The 19,523-nt window shown below is 31.7% G+C and overlaps 1 protein-coding gene across 3 annotated transcripts in view; it reads right to left on the bottom strand.

Annotated features, from left to right (window-relative positions):
- CCSER1 (coiled-coil serine rich protein 1) overlaps positions 1–19,523 on the bottom strand; it is a 1,333,501-nt gene that overhangs the window by 1,055,782 nt on the left and 258,196 nt on the right. For all 3 annotated transcript variants that reach the window (XM_036852949.1, XM_036852947.1, XM_036852948.1), the window contains exon 4: positions 7,322–7,415. In XM_036852949.1, the coding sequence (XP_036708844.1) occupies positions 7,322–7,415 (94 nt within the window). The remainder of the gene's footprint in view (positions 1–7,321; positions 7,416–19,523) is intronic.

The raw sequence follows: 19,523 nt of genomic DNA, 5'->3' as shown, positions 1-19,523 counted from the left end.
TAGGATTAAATGGGATAATCCAAAGTGCTTATAAATTATAGCTTACAAACAAAGCAAAAACAGAAACATGTAAGTGTCTACACCAGTGCCTGGGACAACACAGATGCTCTAGTAAATAAATATAAGTAAGTCTCAGCTTCTTGCATGAAGTCAAAGGCAGACATTTATAAGTGATGCTTGTAACTTAGTAAGTTAATAGAAAGAAGAACCAATTTAAAACAAAAGCTTCAGTGTACTTGTGATCTTAAAATTTTATATGAATTAATTTTATTAGTCAAAAAAGTCATAATGATTAAACATAGAGCATTCAGAGTTAGCAAAACTTTGTTTGGGTTCCCCTGGGATATCCACTACCTGTAATGTGTTATCAAAGTTTAAATTTTCTCAAATGTGCAAGGGGTTATTTACCTCATGGAATTGGCACATAGATTCAATAAATGTTATTTATTATTCTTCTATTATTTTATTTAATGCTACAATGTAAAAGTTTTGAAATAAATGATAGTCACAAAATTAATTGTTGTGGCATTCTATAATTAAAGTTTGAGAAATACTATACTTGCAAATGTAGTTGAGAGCTTCCACTAATAGAGACTGGAAATATCACCAAAACTGGCAAAATCAGATTCCTATTAATGCTCAGGTACATCATATTTTATCATGGATATTGCAAAAAAATAGTATTTTCTATAGTTCTTAAAACATATTATCTGCTAGACATGTGACAGAACATTCTACTCTGCTTTAAGTTATTATTCCTCACAACAAACTTACGAAGCAGATACTTTTACTGTCCCTATTTTCAGATGAGAAAGGGAAACTAGAGAGATTAAATAATTCGTTCAAGTTTACATAGCCTGACTGCAGCTGAGATTTGTCTAACTCCAGAGTCCAGATTTTTATCCACTATGTCATAATTCCAAAATTAAGTGTCATGTTCTTAGCTTTATACAATCATATTGAAAATAACTTACACACACTTTTTCTGACCGAGACATGCCAAAGCTTGTAAAAACTTACAGTTGATTTTTATAATTTTCCCTGTGTGAACAATGTTGCAATTTGTACATTACCATTCAAAGCCACTAGGGTTTCATCTCGGCTCTGCTGTGCTATTATCCATTAAAAATTAATAACAAAAATTACCTCCTTAATTAACTCACTGCAGAATTTTATATTGCTTGTTCATCAAACTCAAAATAATTTGACAACTACTTAATTAATTCCTAACTGGTATCATTGGACCATTACTTCCCTATTGGCATCAGGACATATACCAAGAGATACTGGCCCCAGGTGTTTTTAGATATACAGTCCAAAATAAATAATAAAAACAATAAAAAACTTCTTCACCCAATCATCCAAATGACCATTACATTATTTTCATCAAAGAATGATAAATAAGTAAAATATATTTTCAATTGAGTAACTCAACTGCAAATTGCAAACATCAAATTTAATACAAAAGAACAGACTGGCTTTCTCTCTGAACATAAATGATTTACATTAATAAGTTTTAAAGTATTTACCAGAAATTTATTCCTTCTCTGAGAAATTCTATTTTAAATATGTTGTGGTATATTGGACACATGACTAATATCTGAAAAAATATTTTCATGCATTTAACTATTGATTTTAACACAGAAATGTACCACCTGTAATAAGCGAAGTGACTTAATTTTTGAATAATCAGTACTAAGAAAACACCATTTAAAATGACAGATAATAAAAATTCAAATCAGAAAGCATATTTTTAAATATACAGACTAATGATGAAGTATTAAGAAATTAAGAACTACGAAAAATAACCAACGATGGGACAAATTTTTTGACAAGGAATTCAAGATTTCAAGAGAGTTAAGCAATTTGCACTGGGCTCTTATTTTATTCTAGGCAACTGTGAAAGGCGCTTTACACGTAAATACGTCACCCATTTGGGTAGGATGATATTTTGAGATAGACAGTTTTATTGTCAATTGACAAATGAGGGAAAAGGGCTCAGAAAGATTGGATCACTTGCCAAGGCTACCGTGGCAAAGCTGCTTTCCTAACTTGGATGTGTCTGTCTCTAAAGTGCCTGCTCTCTTTTGATATTAATTTGTGGTTTCTTTAATTTGAATGAATCTTTAAAATGCAACTTCCTCTCAGAGAGTTACTGTGAGGATAAGCTGAGAGAGCTTAGGCAAAGAGCATGGCTTATTACAGGCATTCAGTTTTCCTTCCTATCAACTTAGATCTCCAGCTACTAATTGCTAAAGGTTATACACAACCCACTCCTAGTATTAACAAAAGAAAGAATTGGAGAAATAGTATTTTAATGAATATGTTCCAAACAGGTAACATCAAAATGTGTTTTAGCCTCTTTTCCTTTCAACTTTAACTCATTTAGTTAATTATGATGCTTCACTGTCAAATTAGCCAGGTGCATGCTTCCCATCAGCTTCTACCACTATGAAGGTAATACTAGGAGCAGCCTCAATAGACATGTGACCTTGCTGTAGTTCACTGTGCTAAAGAATAGGTATAGATTAAATATTCTAAAACCAAAACTCAAATTCTTATTCTTTATCGAACAGTATGCACTGTTTGATATTTAACTGGTGTTTTGATCACTTCTATTTGTAGAAAACTTGTCTTTTTCTGTTACATAAGGGTTACATTTTGCAAACAGTTCATTTTGGAGGACTCACTGGGAAGTAACACTGCTTAATATTAAATGTTCTACTAGGCTTTATGGTAATTACCTTACGTCTGAGGAAGATGCTTGACATCATTTACATTAACTATTTTCAACATTAAAATTAGCTGAGGAATATGAACTATGGACAAGGAACTAGATTTTATTTTTGGATTAAGCAAGCTCCTCGTGAAGCTCCTAGCTTTTGCTACACTGATGTGTCACCTTTTAGAATTTCTTCTGCTGAACTGGTAACATGGTGCTACCAGCTTGCATTGAAAGGAGTTGCTGAGGAAACTATTGATATCAAATAATTTATACCTTATAAAGACATGTGAGCAAAATATCTTTCAGTTCTTAGTAACAAGAATTCCTTTATTTTAAAAAAGGCATTGACTGATTGACTGAATGATTGATGGTATATATTTTTAATCATGCAATTGGTTCTGTTTCTTTCTTCACATATGCTAGTAGTATACACCAAGTAACATTTTTGGGTCTCTGAGGTAATACTAGTATACATTTTGTGTGCCAATCTTATCTGTGGCTTCATTTTATTTTTCATATCCTTCTTTAATCATTACCCTATTTTTCTTGAATGATTATTTTGTAAGATGCTTAAATTAACAGAAAAAAATCCTAATCACAAAAATTTTAAACTACATAAAGAAAACTAGGCAAAAATATATTTCTGGTATTTTTCCTTTGACAGATTATGTAGTTCATAACATGCATTTCAGGGTAAATAAAATTTTAAGGGCACCTGTTTGAGTCTTAGAGATACTAAATGCTAGTAAATCTTGTTCATACTTTTATTTTTCAAAAGGCTGTTGAGGTATATCTAATCAACAACACTGCTAATATCTTGCATGACTCAATCTGTGGCAAAAACACCACCATATCAACATGAATAAGACAGTAAAGAAAGATAAAAAGTGGGAAGGTCACTAATATACTTTTTAATTTATCAAAGTATAAATGATAGCATCTCATATTTTTTAATTAAAAAATAACTGTTTGGTCATATGTGCATTATAAATGATGCATTAAACAGAAAAACAGTAAATATAATAATTTACCACAGGGGAAATGGAATGTCTGGTATTAAACAAATTGATAATCCTATGTTTAAACATGATGCATATTAGTTGAACATAAAAAAATTTCCAGAAAAGTAATTTAAGCATTAATTGAAGAAAACATAATAAAAGACATCTGGAAGGCTTATCCATAGGCTTTTTAATCTAAAATCTTAGCTTTTATATTAGAATTTAAAAGATAATATTAAATAATGCCAAGATCAGAGTAAATTATTCAGAATAGTTGCTTTTATTTTTCTCCTTAAGGCAAGTCTCCTTTCGGGAACTCATTTTGAATTCATACACCTTTTTTTCATTGAAATTGTCCTTTCTTGCTTTCATTAAAAAAAAAAATAATATCCACTTACTGCACTTTAAAACAGATATTTTATTTATACTACTATTTATTCATACTACCTCTTTTTTTAGGAAGGAAGTGTGTTAATTTAGGACTCCATAGATATATTTACATATTAAAAGGATTCATGAAACTTTATTCATATTGTTCACTGCACTGGTCAACTTTTGAAAACCTAACTGCAAACTTATAATTCATTTTTAGATGAAAATACAGATAGCAAGAATAAAATAAAAAGCACATTAATAGATGTCCACAGTAACTTAAGTAGTAGAATTAAATGGTATAATTATTTTAGTTTTCAGACTTTTGAAAATGACTTTAATTTAAACCAGTATTTTAGAATGTTTAGTATTAATGAGCTTTTCACCAGTATCATTTATCAATAATGAGCTTCTTATATTCTGATAAGACCTTTAATTACGTTGCTTATAAACAAAACAAATTGTATAAAACCAATTCAACCAAAAATTCTTCTTTCTGAGCTAATGTACATAAACAGATATTTGTGGCTTTTTTCAAACCCCATAATGTGGCATCCAAAGTGAAATAGGTTTTCCTTTTATTAAGTAACATTAAACAAACCCAAGTCACTTTAAGGACTATCTCACTTATTATAACTGTACTTCAGATATGCAAAGTAACATCATTTATCTTATGAACAATCTGGTTAACTCAGTTGATTCATAAGGTACCCTAGTTCTGGTTTCAACCAAGTTATCTACACCTTGAGGCAGATTCAGGAGATTCATCATATTTGTTATATCATTTTTTAAAATAAACTAACAAAGTACATTGCACTCATTATTTTATAAAAGAGAAATTAAAGTTTACAAATGTTCATTTTTGTTCCCAAGCAAATAAATTGAGCTAACTCTTTTACATTTTTAAGGCATTCTTTGCTCTTTATCATGGCTGCCTAACAAACACAGCTGAGATGTCTATGCTGTCTATATTTCTGCTTACTTATTACTTGGTTTTATTGTTATTGTGAAAATCTTTAAAAATACCTAAAATAGAGAAAACATTACAACTAATCAATGAAAGTTTCACCCCAAGCACCTATTTCTCAGCTTTGATAATTTTCAATAATTTACCAACATTGTTTCATCTATTCCCTTCTCCATACTGTTGGTAAAGCAAATCTCAGATACCATATTATTTCAACCACATGTGTCTCTATGAAGAGTTTTCCTCAAAGACAAAACCAAAGAAAAATATTTAGCACCCAACAAAATAAAAATAATTCTGTGATAATAATTCCATCACTACTCAAACTTCTCTGATAAACTCTGAAATATATTTGCATAGTGTTTTTATGTTTTGACACAAAGATGTCACATGGTATTTGCTACTTTTAATCTACAATACCCCTCCCCTTTTTAACATGCCATTTATTTGTTGAAGAAACCAGACCATTTACCCTGTAGAATGCCCCCTATCTATGTTTGCTTGCTGGCAATCCCATCGTGCCATTTAACATTCCCTCTCTCCTCATCCCAATATTTCCTGTAAAATCATTATTTAATCAAGAGACAAATAGATTTAAGTACTTGTGGGCAGGAGTGGTATTGCTGTGTACTTCTCTAGTCATTGCATTAAGAGGGACAAAATGTCTAGTTGTTAACTTGTAGTGAAGTTAGTGATCGGTGACTTTAGGTACTGCCCATCTAATTCATCATTGCAAAGTTCTCCACTGATAGTATACCTTTACAATCATGCTATAGCACATATCGACACCATCATTATTCCTTTTAATGACTGCTTAGTGTACCATTGTATATTCAACCAATGTCCTATTGAAGGACATTTGAGGTTTTCCAATATTTTGTTTTTGCAAATATTTTGCAATAAATAGTTATTTGCATATATTAATTTGTATATTTCCAGCGTGTTAGGATTAAATTATTAGATGTTGGATAGCTGGATCTAAAGATAAATGTACGTATAGTTTTGCTAGATACTGACAAATTTCCCACCAAAAAAGTATACATTGTCACCATGTGTGACTCTTTCAAGATAAATACACATGAATGATGAAATTGTATAAGATATCTGCATAAAAGTGAGAAAAATCTACATTTTTAGAAGAATATCTGTCAAATCAACTGCAGGAAGAATGTCTCAAGAAATGGTTATCCTAAATATACATTTAAGCAGACAAAAATTTTATTTAGCTTTTGATATTAGCCTAAAATAGAGTGTAAAAAAATACATACATTGTTATTTCCTTCTTTTGACAATTGTTACTATGACATTATTTATAATATAAAAATACTGCATGAACAAAAATTCATCATAAAATATTACAGCTGGAAGCCACCTCAGAGATTATGTCTAATTCCTAAAAGTTAAAAACATGGACAATAAATTCCAAGAGGTTGATTTTCTTAAATGTATGCAGTATGACTCAAGATTTTAAAGCTTTAATGTTACTTCTACTTTAACTTGAAAATGACTATGTTTAAGGTATTATTAGTAGTAAAAAAAAATAAAAACTTGCCATTGTAGTCAAATATCTAAATTTGAGTGCACAATTAATTCCTATATCCTACAAAAGGAATAGTTTTGGTATTTGAAGACATTACACTTTATGCCTTAATACAAATTTAAACTATTACAAATATAGTGGGCTCCCTTCTTCATTCATTCAGCAAGAATTTATTTATCTCACACTATAACTCTGTGTGTGTGTGTGTGTGTGTGTGTGTGTTTACGAGTGTGTACTTGTGGTTGCTATTGGTAATTACTGATTTTGAGGTCAACCTTATCACATTAACATTAACCACCACAGTTATTACTGAGGTGGCTAAGATTTGAAACAGTAAACTTAGTCCACAAAACTTGCGTTTGGTTATATAAAATAAATGAAAAATGGGATTATAATTGTTGTCTCCTCCCCAAAAAAAGAAAATATTAACTTTTTCATTAACTGTTTCATTAGAATTTCCCTCTTTGAAAGAACTTTTGTTTTATAATTTTTTTCTTATTTAATAATTATCTTCCAACCAAATTTATATTTTCATAATAGATTATAAGATCACCAGAATAATGTGTCCAGGGTACCTAGCATGTGCCTTGCACACAGAATACAGAAACTGGGGATTGAAAAGACTGAATGCAGCCTAAACAATATTTAGCTTATCAATGAAAGCTAAATGACTTGGACCAGAGTTGTATGATATTGTGCATTTATTCAATATTTACCTGAAGGACGAAGATTCTGTTCCTCTAAAAATTCCAAATCAAGCATTAGATCATCTTCATCCAGTTCACAAGATCCCAAATTATTCAAAACATCCTGAAGAAAAAGCAAAATCAATAGTTAGAGACCAAAACACTGAGAACCTGAGGAAATATCCACATGTAGATGCCATGAAGCGAAAAAGAACTCAAAATTACAAAGGAAATGCTGTAACTGAACCCCAGAAATTGTTTATTTTATGAGCTTTAAAATTATCAGCCCAATAAAAATTTCAATAATTATTATAAAAATTTTAACTCCCATTAAAAATGCACAAAGAGGTTTTTCAAATGTATAGAAGTCTGTGAACTAAAACTTTAGATTCTTTTTCTAATATTTATCTTTCCAATTTGTGTAACAGTCTTCTGACACATTTAATGAATTGTTTCTCAAACAATTTTTGTATACAGGGCCAACCCTGAAATATTAGTTTAAACTATGCCTGGAAGGGAGGGGGAATCCAGTTACTGTTTCCCCATCATTTGCTTTAGATTAGGAGGAATGAATGGGAGAAATAAATATCAATTAGATTAAAAATTAATTATTGATTTTCATAAAGTCATAAATATCAGAGCTAGATCATGTTACCTTTTCATTTTTTCTCAAGAGGGCAAATAGCACAGTAAACTAGAAGAGTATATTGAGAAATCTTGAGGGAAAACAGTGATGTGCAGAGGTAGAAATTCTTGAAGGAGGAATACAGTCCCGATTTGCATATCTGTATATAGATTGGTAGTGAATATGTTAAGAAAGCAAGAATTTACTCTTAGAGACTAGGATGGAAATAACAAAAGTACAAAAAATAGAACATCAAGAAAAGCAACCTAAATGTTAAATGATACCACGACATTTCAGATTACTTTGTCCACTGATTTGAATGTTACCATAATTTATATTTAAAGAAGTAAATATTCATTAGAGAAAGCCTAATGACGTTGTCAAATGGACACCTCAGTTCTTGGGATTGAAAGTAAGGATACTGCACCTTTTAAATAAACCACTCTCACTGTAAAAAATAGAATTAAACATTATTAAACTTTAGAAACACATGTTATCTGTGAATAGAGAACAGTAGTTTCAAAGGTGATAAATATTGCCAAATATAAGTGCTTTTTTCTGTAAATGAAAATTACAGGTAATGATTACTATAATGGGTTGCATTGTATTACATTGTATCTGTATTAATTACAAGGGATTTAATAAATTAAACTATAAACAAAATCAACTGTTTCTTGGAAGTTCTATGATATAATGTGGCAGGGATAACCAGTGAGAATAAGTTGCTTATTTATATAGCATTAAAAAGATGTTATAAATATAGGCAACAAAAGATAGGCTGCCATTCTCAAAAATTCAAAACAGAATATTGAAACAACAAAAGAAATATAACTGAAGTTGATTGTGGAAAATTAAGAGTTTAGAAAAGGGAGATGTTATAAGGATACTAGTATTATTAGGGTTTATTAAGCAGTATCGAAATAAGATAATTTTAGTCAGGTAGTCAAGAATACATTGGTAAAAAAAATTGTTTAATGGTGAAAGTGTAGTAATTGATACAGCTCCAAATTAGCCTAAACAATTTTATACTTGTATTTTGAATTTCATTGACCAACATTATTATGGTCCTAACTGTTTTCATCCAAAATTCATAAACTGAAGTCTTAACCCCCAGTACCTTGGAAGGTGATTATTATTTTTTTTTTTTTAAAGAATGTTTTGCTCATTTCTTTTAAATTTTATTTATTTATTTGTTTATGGCTGTGTTGGGTCTTTGTTTCTGTGCGAGGGCTTTCTCTAGTTGCGGCAAGTGGGGGCCACTCTTCATCGCGGTGCGCGGGCCTCTCACTGTCACGACCTCTCTTGTTGCGGAGCACAGGCTCCAGACGCGCAGGCTCAGTAATTGTGGCTCACGGGCCCAGCTGCTCCTCGGCATGTGGGATCTTCCAGGTCCAGGGCTCGAACCCGTGTCCCCTGCATTGGCAAGCGGATTCTTAACCACTGCGCCACCAGGGAAGCCCCGGAAGGTGATTATTTTTGAAGATAGTATCCTTAAAGAAGAAGTTACAGTTAAATCAACTCACAAGTGTGGGCCCTAATCTAATATGACTGGTGTTCTTATAAGAAGAGGATATTAGGACAGACAACACAGACAGAGGGGCAACCGTGGGAGGACACAGGAAGAAGGCAGACATCTGCAAGCCAAGGAAAGAAGCTTCAGGAGAAACCAAACTTGCCTACACTTTGATCTTAGACTTCCAGCCTCTAGAACCGCAAGAAAATAAATTTTTGCTGTTTAAACCATCCAGTTTGTGGTATTTTGTTATGGCAGCCCCAGCAAACTTACACAACCAACAACATTTAGAAAGCAATGAAGATCGGAACAAAGGAAATAAATGAGTGCCTGGCATATGTTTTTGTAATTATGCCAAGTAAGGGCATCTTCTTCAATGTAAGCTTCTATGTTTGCATAGCATTTCTCCCTTTCATTTGCAATCACCCAACTCAATCCACCTAGCTATAGAAGAAGATACCGGGTTCTTACATGAGCCAGACTTCCTGTCCTTGGTGGATGGTCCAAGATGGGCATTTTAACCAAATTTGCTGATCATGGCCCTCTCAGAAAAATGAGAAAAATTTCTGTTTGGTGATAGATATTGCAAGATGCACATCACAGGGGCCTTGGATTTCATTGCATGGTTAAGACCAGACTAAGTCTACTGGAAAAATGACAAGTGTCATAGTAGTAGATCTTCTGGTTCCTGATTCCAGCAGTTCCTGAGGTCCAGCAGCATACATGATCTTTTCAAGGTTGGATTGTTCAACCCTCTTCTGAATTTTAACAGTTAATACATCCATCCTCAGTTTAAAAATAAAGTTTAAAAAGATTTTATTTTTGTAACAAGGAAATACTTAAAAACTCTGCCACCATTATCCCATTTAATGTAAGAAAGTAACACCAACAAAGTGAACAAATTAAATTTGGAAAATTCACTACATTGTTTTGATTTTCTCATTTTGCAGGTGACCCTTGACATTTAGTCTAGCAGGAGCCCATCGATCACTGGTCTAGAGGAGGTGCTCTTCAATATACTTATTCGAAATTGCCTTGCTTTGATATCTTGCTTACAAAGCAACTTTCTTATTAATGGAGTGGAGTCTCTGAAGTTGGTGAAACATCATACAAAAAAGAGAGTAGATGCAGCGTGATGTTACAGAAGAAAAGTCAGTGTGAACTCACAGACCTAAAAGAAGTATCTTTTCCAGATCTCTCCTTAAAAAAGACCAATAGCAGCAACAGTGCTTTTGCCCTTAGCCAGCACTTACGGGAAGTCCAGATACTCATTACCCAGTATCCACCAACAAAAAAGAACCAGGGGTCCTTAATTATTAGGGAAAAAAAGAAGGAAATAAAAAATACAGACTATTTCTGGAACATTCTTTTGTTGCCAGAAAACAAGATCTGTCTAAAAAAAAAGTTGGAGGAAGTTTTGAAAGGCTAAGAAAGCAACCTAAATGGCTTCTCCCTGGCTAATTTTTGACATTATGAGCATCAAAAAACAAACAAACAATAATCATTATGGCTAAATGAAACAATCTGAGTCTGTCAAAAACTAAGAGTTACTCAAACAGAAAAGTTAATGTGAAGGATATAAAGAGGCATTAATGATATATACACAAAAAACACAAACAGGGTAGAATATCTTCAATGTCTATTGTTTTTAATAAATAGCTAAACATACGGGTATTTTTTCTAATCTTATGTACGTTTATAATATGAAGACATGCACTTTTTTTGATCTGTGCAAGGAAAGACTTGTACGTAAAGTAGTAGCATCAAAAGTAGTTCTGTACCAGGGATAGAAAGGACTGACCAGCACTAATGGTCACACATAACCACCAAGTGGAAAAGGAGTCCAGCATTTAATTAATACTGATAGTCAGACCCTGTATCTAAAAGGGCACAACTGTGTGCTTCAGACATTTGATATATTAATGGAATATCTAGAAGTGATAACTAACAATAGTCTCTCATCCTCTGATAGATAAAAACCTAGGTAGCTCTGTATAATAAAGATAGAATAATGAAAGTCCATGGGTTTCTAATAACATGAATATACCAGGCATATATATCATAATAACAGGAAAACTGTTTATATAACAATTGCTGTTGAAACTTTAAAAGCAAATAATTTGGGAAGGGAGCACCAATATTGCACAAAATTAAAAGCTGGGCTTGAATTTTAAAAATAAATAAAGGCATAAGGACATAGAATGTAAAGTTTAATTGAAAAAGGAAAGTCCAACCTGATGGTCAGAATCTTGAGTTTGAATCGTCTCTGAATGCATAACAAATTCCAATGACTACACAAAAAATTATCTAGTCAACAACCCAGAAGGTGCAAATTTAAGAGAAGACTTTTTCTTTTAAGTCTAGTATAATAAGTAAGTCCTAGGGAAGTGCAAAAATAGACTCAAGTATTTCTGAAATCCCAGTGAAAGATGAGAAGTTTCACATTAGCAAAGAGAACGAAGGCAAATGGTAAAAGGAAATGTAAATTCCTAGCATGAGCACATTTGTAACCAGTTTTAGGGTAAGCATATTGATTTGCTCTGTAATCATTGTAAAGTGCATAATTTTCTTCTTTAAAAGTGGCTAAAACATTTAAGACAAATTGATACGTTAGGCTTGGTGTTGTAATGAAACACCGAGAAAAATTTTATTATATAATATCTAAACCAATGCTTAAAGGCCATGGAAAATTTAATTTAATACATATTCTAATTTATTTTTATGTAAGATTTATGTGGGTATTATGAGAAGAGTTGATTATTTAATTGTAAGGAAATACTAATTTTTTACTAATTCATAATATTAATAAACTGGATATTAAATGAAGCATAATTATTACTAAGTATTCCCTAAGCAGACATTTAAAAATCTATCAAGAATACTAATTAGTCATGAAATCTCCCAAATGACTTTAAGCCATTAAGAGTAAACTAAGTAGTTATTAATGAATTAATTCAAAAATCAATTTTCTAAACTCTGGGGATTTAACAGTGAACCTAACAGGCATGTTTTCTTTCCTCACAGAAACTAAAGATAACTGTATTCTAGTAAAGAAATACCAATCTCTTTTATCAATAAATAAAGTAGGTACCATTATTTATAAATCAGTCTCTTGTGTTTCGTTACTGTGAATTAGTTCTCCAGAATTTGGTTGCTACTGGCTGAAAGAATAAAGTTGAACTTCTGAAGCTACAGAGTTGAAAAGACAAGCTCTGATCACACTATTAATATGTAACCATCCCATAACCCTTTAGCCTTGTCTTTTTATTGCAATAAAGATAATAATTATGATCCTGTGAAAAATATACAAAGCTGGGACATGTTACTACATAGGAAGTGTTGCCTATAGAAGAAATAATTCCATCAAAGGAAATTATTAAATTATTAAAACATTCGCTAATTGTGGTATTATAAAGATGTTACTAATTGCATTTCTATGCCGTTATATTTTAGTCAAAGCACTTTCCAAGTAGCCTTAAAATATCTAAAAGACAAGATATGAGATGCTCTAGACTTCAATACTTGTTTATGTAATTTTTAATGACACAATAGAACTGCTCTGATCATTATTTAGTCTAAAAGTGAAGAGAGAATTATTCAAATTATTCAAGTTAATAAGGGACAGCCAATCTAGTTTACATTCTTCTAGTCATTCTCCATTATGATCAGGTGCTGCTAGGATATGTGTTTCATTCTCTACTAATCTAATCATAGGAGTTTTCACAGATTGACTAAAAAGAAAATGTCATTTTATTATCGAAAACAGATGATGTAGCTATTGTAGAAGACCCTCAGTGAAACTTTCCTGTCTAAAATACATTCTGAGACTGGCTTTACAATTAATTACATTGGCTTTTTTTAATCGGGAAAAAAATATAAAGCCAAGTAACTTGGTATACATCTTTAAATAATTCGTATTATCCCAGAAAGATAATTACATGAATTGTAAAATATGAGAGACACAAAGGGACAAGGTACAGAAATCATCCAAAGCAGACATCTGAATAGGCTGGGTACATACATTTTGATAAAAGTTGAGTTGTTCACACCCATAGATGCAGAGGAAAAGAGGATAATACACCAATACATGCATATAATTTTAATGATACGATTTCACTGCTATTTTTTGGAAAGAGAAATTAAAATGACAATACTTTGTAATCACTGCTCTGAGGAGTTATTTGGTTTTGATTTCCTGACTGGATAAATAAAGCATATTCAATCACTACAATACAGTTACCTTCACCTTTCGCCATGGTAGACACAAAGTATTTCCAGACACAGTTTGCTCTTTGCTAGGTACTAATTAACCTCATGGTTCTGCATACATCAAAATACATTTTTAATAAATATTTTCAAAAATTTGTCTTAATTCTTTCAGTCCTTACTCATAAGGCTTCCCATTACAAGTCCAAACACATACACAACACATATTTTGTTTTGATTACGCATATTTTTTCATATTTAAATGTAAAAAAAATAGCAAAATGAGATTCCTAAAGCTATGCCCAGAGCTGCTAACTGTACTCTTTACACTAATAAAAGGTAAATGATTTTATGTTATTCAAATAGTACGGTACTAAAATACTAAAGCTGAAAAATCATGTTATAATATTTCACTTTTTTAGGAAAAGTTAACATTGATATGGATTCATATGTCCATAGATTTTATGTGGATTTTAAATCTATATCTGAATTCATACAAAATTTTAAAGTAAACTCTGAACATTTTCATTTTAATCTATGCAAGGGAATAAATTAAAAGTAATTTTTATTATTAAGTTATAAAAATAGGAAACTAGGGAGTATAAATATATAATTAGCAAACTCCACGATTCAAAATTAAAATATATAATGATTATTAGTTTAAAAATGCATTTTTTTCTTCTCATCATTTAAGATACGGAGAAAAAATAATGTCTCTTGGGATTCTACTTTCATGACAAAAGAGAACCAACATTACAGATGCTGTCTCTTTGATTCTGCACTTGACTACATCAGTTTGTGTCACTGTCAATAAAGCAACACAAATAAATAATTATTATATAACACTCAAGTCCAATGAAAGCAAGATACAGTCAATAAAATACCACAATTACATTGTGTGTAATTGGCTTGAGTTGAACGTGGTAATGTGGAAAAGAGTGCTATCACAATTAAAATATTTGGAATTCTAGTATTTTTGTGGGATAGGCAGGGTGGGAGGGAGATGCAAGAGGGAAGAGATATGGGGATATAATATGTATAGCTAATTCACTTTGTTATAAAGCAGAAACTAACACACCATTGTAAAGCAATTATACTCCAATAAAGATGTTAAAAAATATATATATATATATATATATATATTAGAGTGAGATCATTATTTCTACTCTTCATTCTTCTTTGTGTACCAGGGGAACTGAGCATTCCACAGTTAGGAAGCGTACTTCATTATATTCTTATTGGTGTACCTGTCAACTTTTTGCCAAGAACCATTCTAATCCTTCAACTTTCACTTATAATTCTTTCTACATACTACTCTGAGATTACTCTCATTGAAGTAATCAATAATTTGTATATATTCCCTCATTGCCTAACACATGAAAAGATGACAATGGTGTATGTCTATAGAACAAATACTAACTCTATTGTCGTTCAAAACCCAACAATCTGATCTGTATCTGTCTCTCCCAAATTGCTTCCTGAAAACTTATTATTAAAAACCAATATATTCATTGATTGTTTCCTGGAAATGCCATTTGCATTTCTTTCATTGCACTGAGGCTATCCCCTTGCCCCAAATACCTAAAGAGCAAATACGAAGTAACATACTTATACTTTATTGTATCACAGGCATTTTTTTTTACAACATTACTTATAACAGGTGCTAAAAAAAATGCTTTTTGATAATGATAGGAAAGTTTAAAAGCCTTTCCCTTAAAAACTCCCTTTATGTGCAATATATCCTGGTTTTCATAGAACATAAGACCACCATAAGACTCGGTGCCACATGTGAACAGAGTTCTTGTGTTTTCAGAATCTCTAGTGCTGTGCTGTATCATTATAGTATATGGAAAATAATATCTCATCTACCTAATAATATCTTATTTACGATATTATAATAATATCTCACTTAATTATCTGGGAATGAGATGTCTTATTGCCAAACTCTTTTGATGACAAAAAATAGCGTCCTTTTTAGAACATCAATGTTTTAAAACTATCAGATGCTTTGGGGAAAATTTATTATCCAGAAAAAGTATTCATGTGTAGTACAGAGGGAATGTTTAAGAACTCTTAATTGCTAGCCCTACACCAGTTTAGTTGTCTAAGATTTCCGAGGTGTGCTTTTGTTGTTGTTGTTAAAGCTATCATTTTAGCCTCATTGGAAGTGCTTACTTTTCACCATTATCAGTGTATATGGCTCTGAGAATTTTATGAATCTTCCATCACTATTCTAGCCAATATACAATGAATTGGAATTTGCCAAAGAAAACCTAATATGTAAGCCTGTTAAACCAGTGACCAGAAAGTGTATCATAAATACCATTCAGATGAGGATAGCTACTCTAGTGAAAAATGGGTATTTTTAGGCACAGATAGATCTCATATAATTAAGCCTTAAGTTTTATTCTAGGTTTATATTTGTATATGGGATATTATGAAATTGATGAATGTTTTACTGATTTATAATTTAAAAATTGTCATAATTTTATTTCTAAAATAGGAATCAAATATATCCAGTGATACTTATCATGCCAACCTTGTGTTAAATAATACAGCATAGTGGGAAATTCAAAAGATTGGGACTGAAAAATCTGATTTCTAACCCTAACCCAGCCACCAAACCAAGTCTGTGAACTGAAGCAAATCATAACCTCCCTGATATCCTTCCATGAAATAAAATATTAGAATAGCTATTCTCTGTAATTCCATTCATATCTAAAATCTTCAAATCTGTAAGACAATTATGAGCTTCTTTCCCCTAATGGTATATACCCAGAGTTAGCCAAACTGCAAAGTCTAAGGGAACAGTCCTCCAAATTTCCCTGACTTCTGACACCAACAGCAAGTTTGGAGTGTTCACAAAAACACCCTCAAGTACAATAATTCAATGGAAGGACACACAGAACTCACTGAAAGCTCTACTCATCATTATTATTTACTACAGGTAAAGGGTACAGGTCAAAAATCAGCCAAAGGAAGACAGAGTCTGGGAGGGTTCCAAATGCAAAGCTTCCCTTGTACACATGATGTATTACTCTCCCAGCATTGACATGTGACAACACAAGCAGAGTACTGCCAACAAGGGAAGCTCACTGAAGCTTTAGTGTCCAGAGAGTTTTACTCGACTTCATTACATAGGTATGATCGATCGATTGATTGATTGCCTACATGGTTGCTCTCAGCCTCAACACTGTCTGACAATAAATGACCTGAAGCTTTCACCGTAAATCATATGCTTGTTTTTCTGATGTGGGCTGCCCCACCCTGATGTTTTCTGATGCGTCCAGCTCCACTCTAAGATCCAGTGTGGTCACCCCTGGACTCTAAACAAAGATACTCCTATCAGGTATGACATAAATTACCGCTCAGAACCTGAGGGCAAAGGTCAGACCTCATTTTGGGCAAAGAGCAGTTCACTACACATATACTGTTTCCATAGACGATGCATGGCTCATGATCTAATTTGGTTTCAAATTACTGTGTTAGATTCCAGAGCCATATCTACAGGCAGAAAGTATTCTAAATTAAGAATAATGACCGAAAGAGAGAAGTTTCCTATCTAGACAATAAATATACAAATGAAAAACAAGGTAATTTCAGCTAATTATATACGATATTTTTTTTAAATCAACATAATATTTACTGGTTGTAGGAGGCAGCTACTCTACATGAGAAGGGCAGGGAAGGCCTTTCTAAAGGTGTCATAAGGGCTGAGGAATGAATTATAAGCAGCTACATGAAAACTGGAAGGAAAAAAATTCTCAACAAAGGACAAAATATAGCATCTACAATGGATGTGAGATTGATATGTGAGTGGGGCAGAGAGAAGGCTGGAATGGTTGGAGCATAGAGGTGAGGTGCGTGGTACAAGAGGTTAGAGGTATGGGGTCTAGATCATTTGATCATAACTTTGAGGCAGGTAAGGAATTTAGAAATCACTGGAAAGTGACATGCTTAAATACACATTTTAGGAAAATCATCCTAACCACTCTGCCAAGAATTCACTGTAAAAAAAAAAAAAAAAAAAAAAAATCCTTAAATATCAAGACCTATTTTTTTAAGGTTACTAGCATTTTACTAGATGTTTGATCATAAATGAGCATGTATAGTTTTGAAAAAGAGCTCTAGACGAGTTTCCTTAAAACTTCTCAAACAGGTATGCCCCCATTTTTGCTATTTTCTATGGAACCTCAAACAAGTAAACTAAATTCTTTAGGCCATGATTCACTTTTCTGTAAAATGAAAGCAAATAATTCCTGATAATCTACTTTCCCTATCTGGAATTCTTTTCACATACAAATGATCCTTCACTATGCTCTTTGATAATGTTAAAAAAAGTCTTGACTTTTCAAATTTTCCTTGATATTTTCTTTCTTTTACGCAGTTGCAAGTTGAACCAAATTTCTTTTATTTATACTTCCATCAATGTTCCAACTAACATTCCATTCCCTTTAGGAAGACTTCCTCATCTTCATGTGGTTAACATTAATTTCTTCCCACATGGTTTGTAATAGTACTTTTATTTACATCATTTTGAAAGTAAATATGGTGCAATTATTCTCCCTTTGCAGTTCCTACAGCACTTAGCACAGTCCTGAGCATATCAATAATTTAACTCAATCAATCAATAATTACTTATTGAGAATTTTCAGTATGTTAGGTACAATGCAAGTAACAAACTGTCTTGAATTTTGAACTTGTTGAATACAACAGTATAGTACACAAATGAGTGCGTGTTCTAACTTATTGAGGAGAAATCCATAGTTATTTAAATACTTTTTATATTTCATTTGTTAAGAGTATCACATTGGAACTATTTTGGGAAGCAATATAATTCCGCTTACTGAATTATTTTCATATTAATGGACTTTGCATTAAGGTACAGAGAAATACAACAGCACAGGCAGACGTGGCACACCACAAGCAATTGTAGAGTACCTTTTTTTCCTTATAAAATTAGAACCTCCTATCTATTTGAAAGATTAAGTTTATGTTCTTTTATGTAATACAGTAAAAAAAATTATATTTTAACAACTAAAATAAAAGCAGTGTTACATGATCTGAGAGAAAGAAGGACAAACATTTCAGCAATATTAATATAAGAACATAACCAGGTTAGAAGTGTTTTGTCACCAAGAGAAATTTCTTTAGTGCTTAAATACCTACAGTGATCTATAAAGCTATATAGTCCCATTTCCTAGCCTCTGAAAAATTAGTTTAAAAAACACAATATTGACAAATACTCTATAATAAAAACGTATAGTCACAAAATAAATATATTCATAAATATCAAATACATGTCAATATTAATTTCACCTAAAATATAGAGAACAAGAAAATATCACTAGGGTATAAATCAGAAAAATATTTGTAGGTGGATGAGAGTCAAGCCAGAAAAGAATCAGCTAATTTCTTCAGTTTGGCATGTTTGCTAACTTATTTTTTTGATATAAAGTTTTTCAAATGAATTTATCTCTCTGGTTAGATCAATACAAAATTTAGAAAAATATTTTTATTTTACCTAAATCACTTGCAAAATTAAAGACAAAATTGGAATATTTTATCCTGCTCATCCATTCACATATCAGTTTGTACTGCATATAGCTGGACTATAAAGAAATTCCAAGTAAATAAAGTGCTTTTACAATCAACAGAAATCTAATGCAGTATTCAAAATCCATGGATATAAACCAATCAATTCAACTTAGTGTATAAGTTAATGTAATTTATATTATAATGACTAGAGGTATATAAATAATGATAAGGATTAAAGAAAAATAAGTTTAGAGAAACATCAATTAAACAAATTAATTTTTAATGAAATTATAATTGCTTTACAATATTACTATAAACCTTTGTTTCCTCTGGCAACTCATTTTCCTTTC

Source organism: Balaenoptera musculus, chromosome 5, assembly GCF_009873245.2.
Source record: "Balaenoptera musculus isolate JJ_BM4_2016_0621 chromosome 5, mBalMus1.pri.v3, whole genome shotgun sequence".
NCBI classification, from domain to species: domain Eukaryota; kingdom Metazoa; phylum Chordata; class Mammalia; order Artiodactyla; family Balaenopteridae; genus Balaenoptera; species Balaenoptera musculus.
Note: the sequence above shows the minus strand (reverse complement) of the source record. Positions and strands in the feature narration are given on the sequence as shown.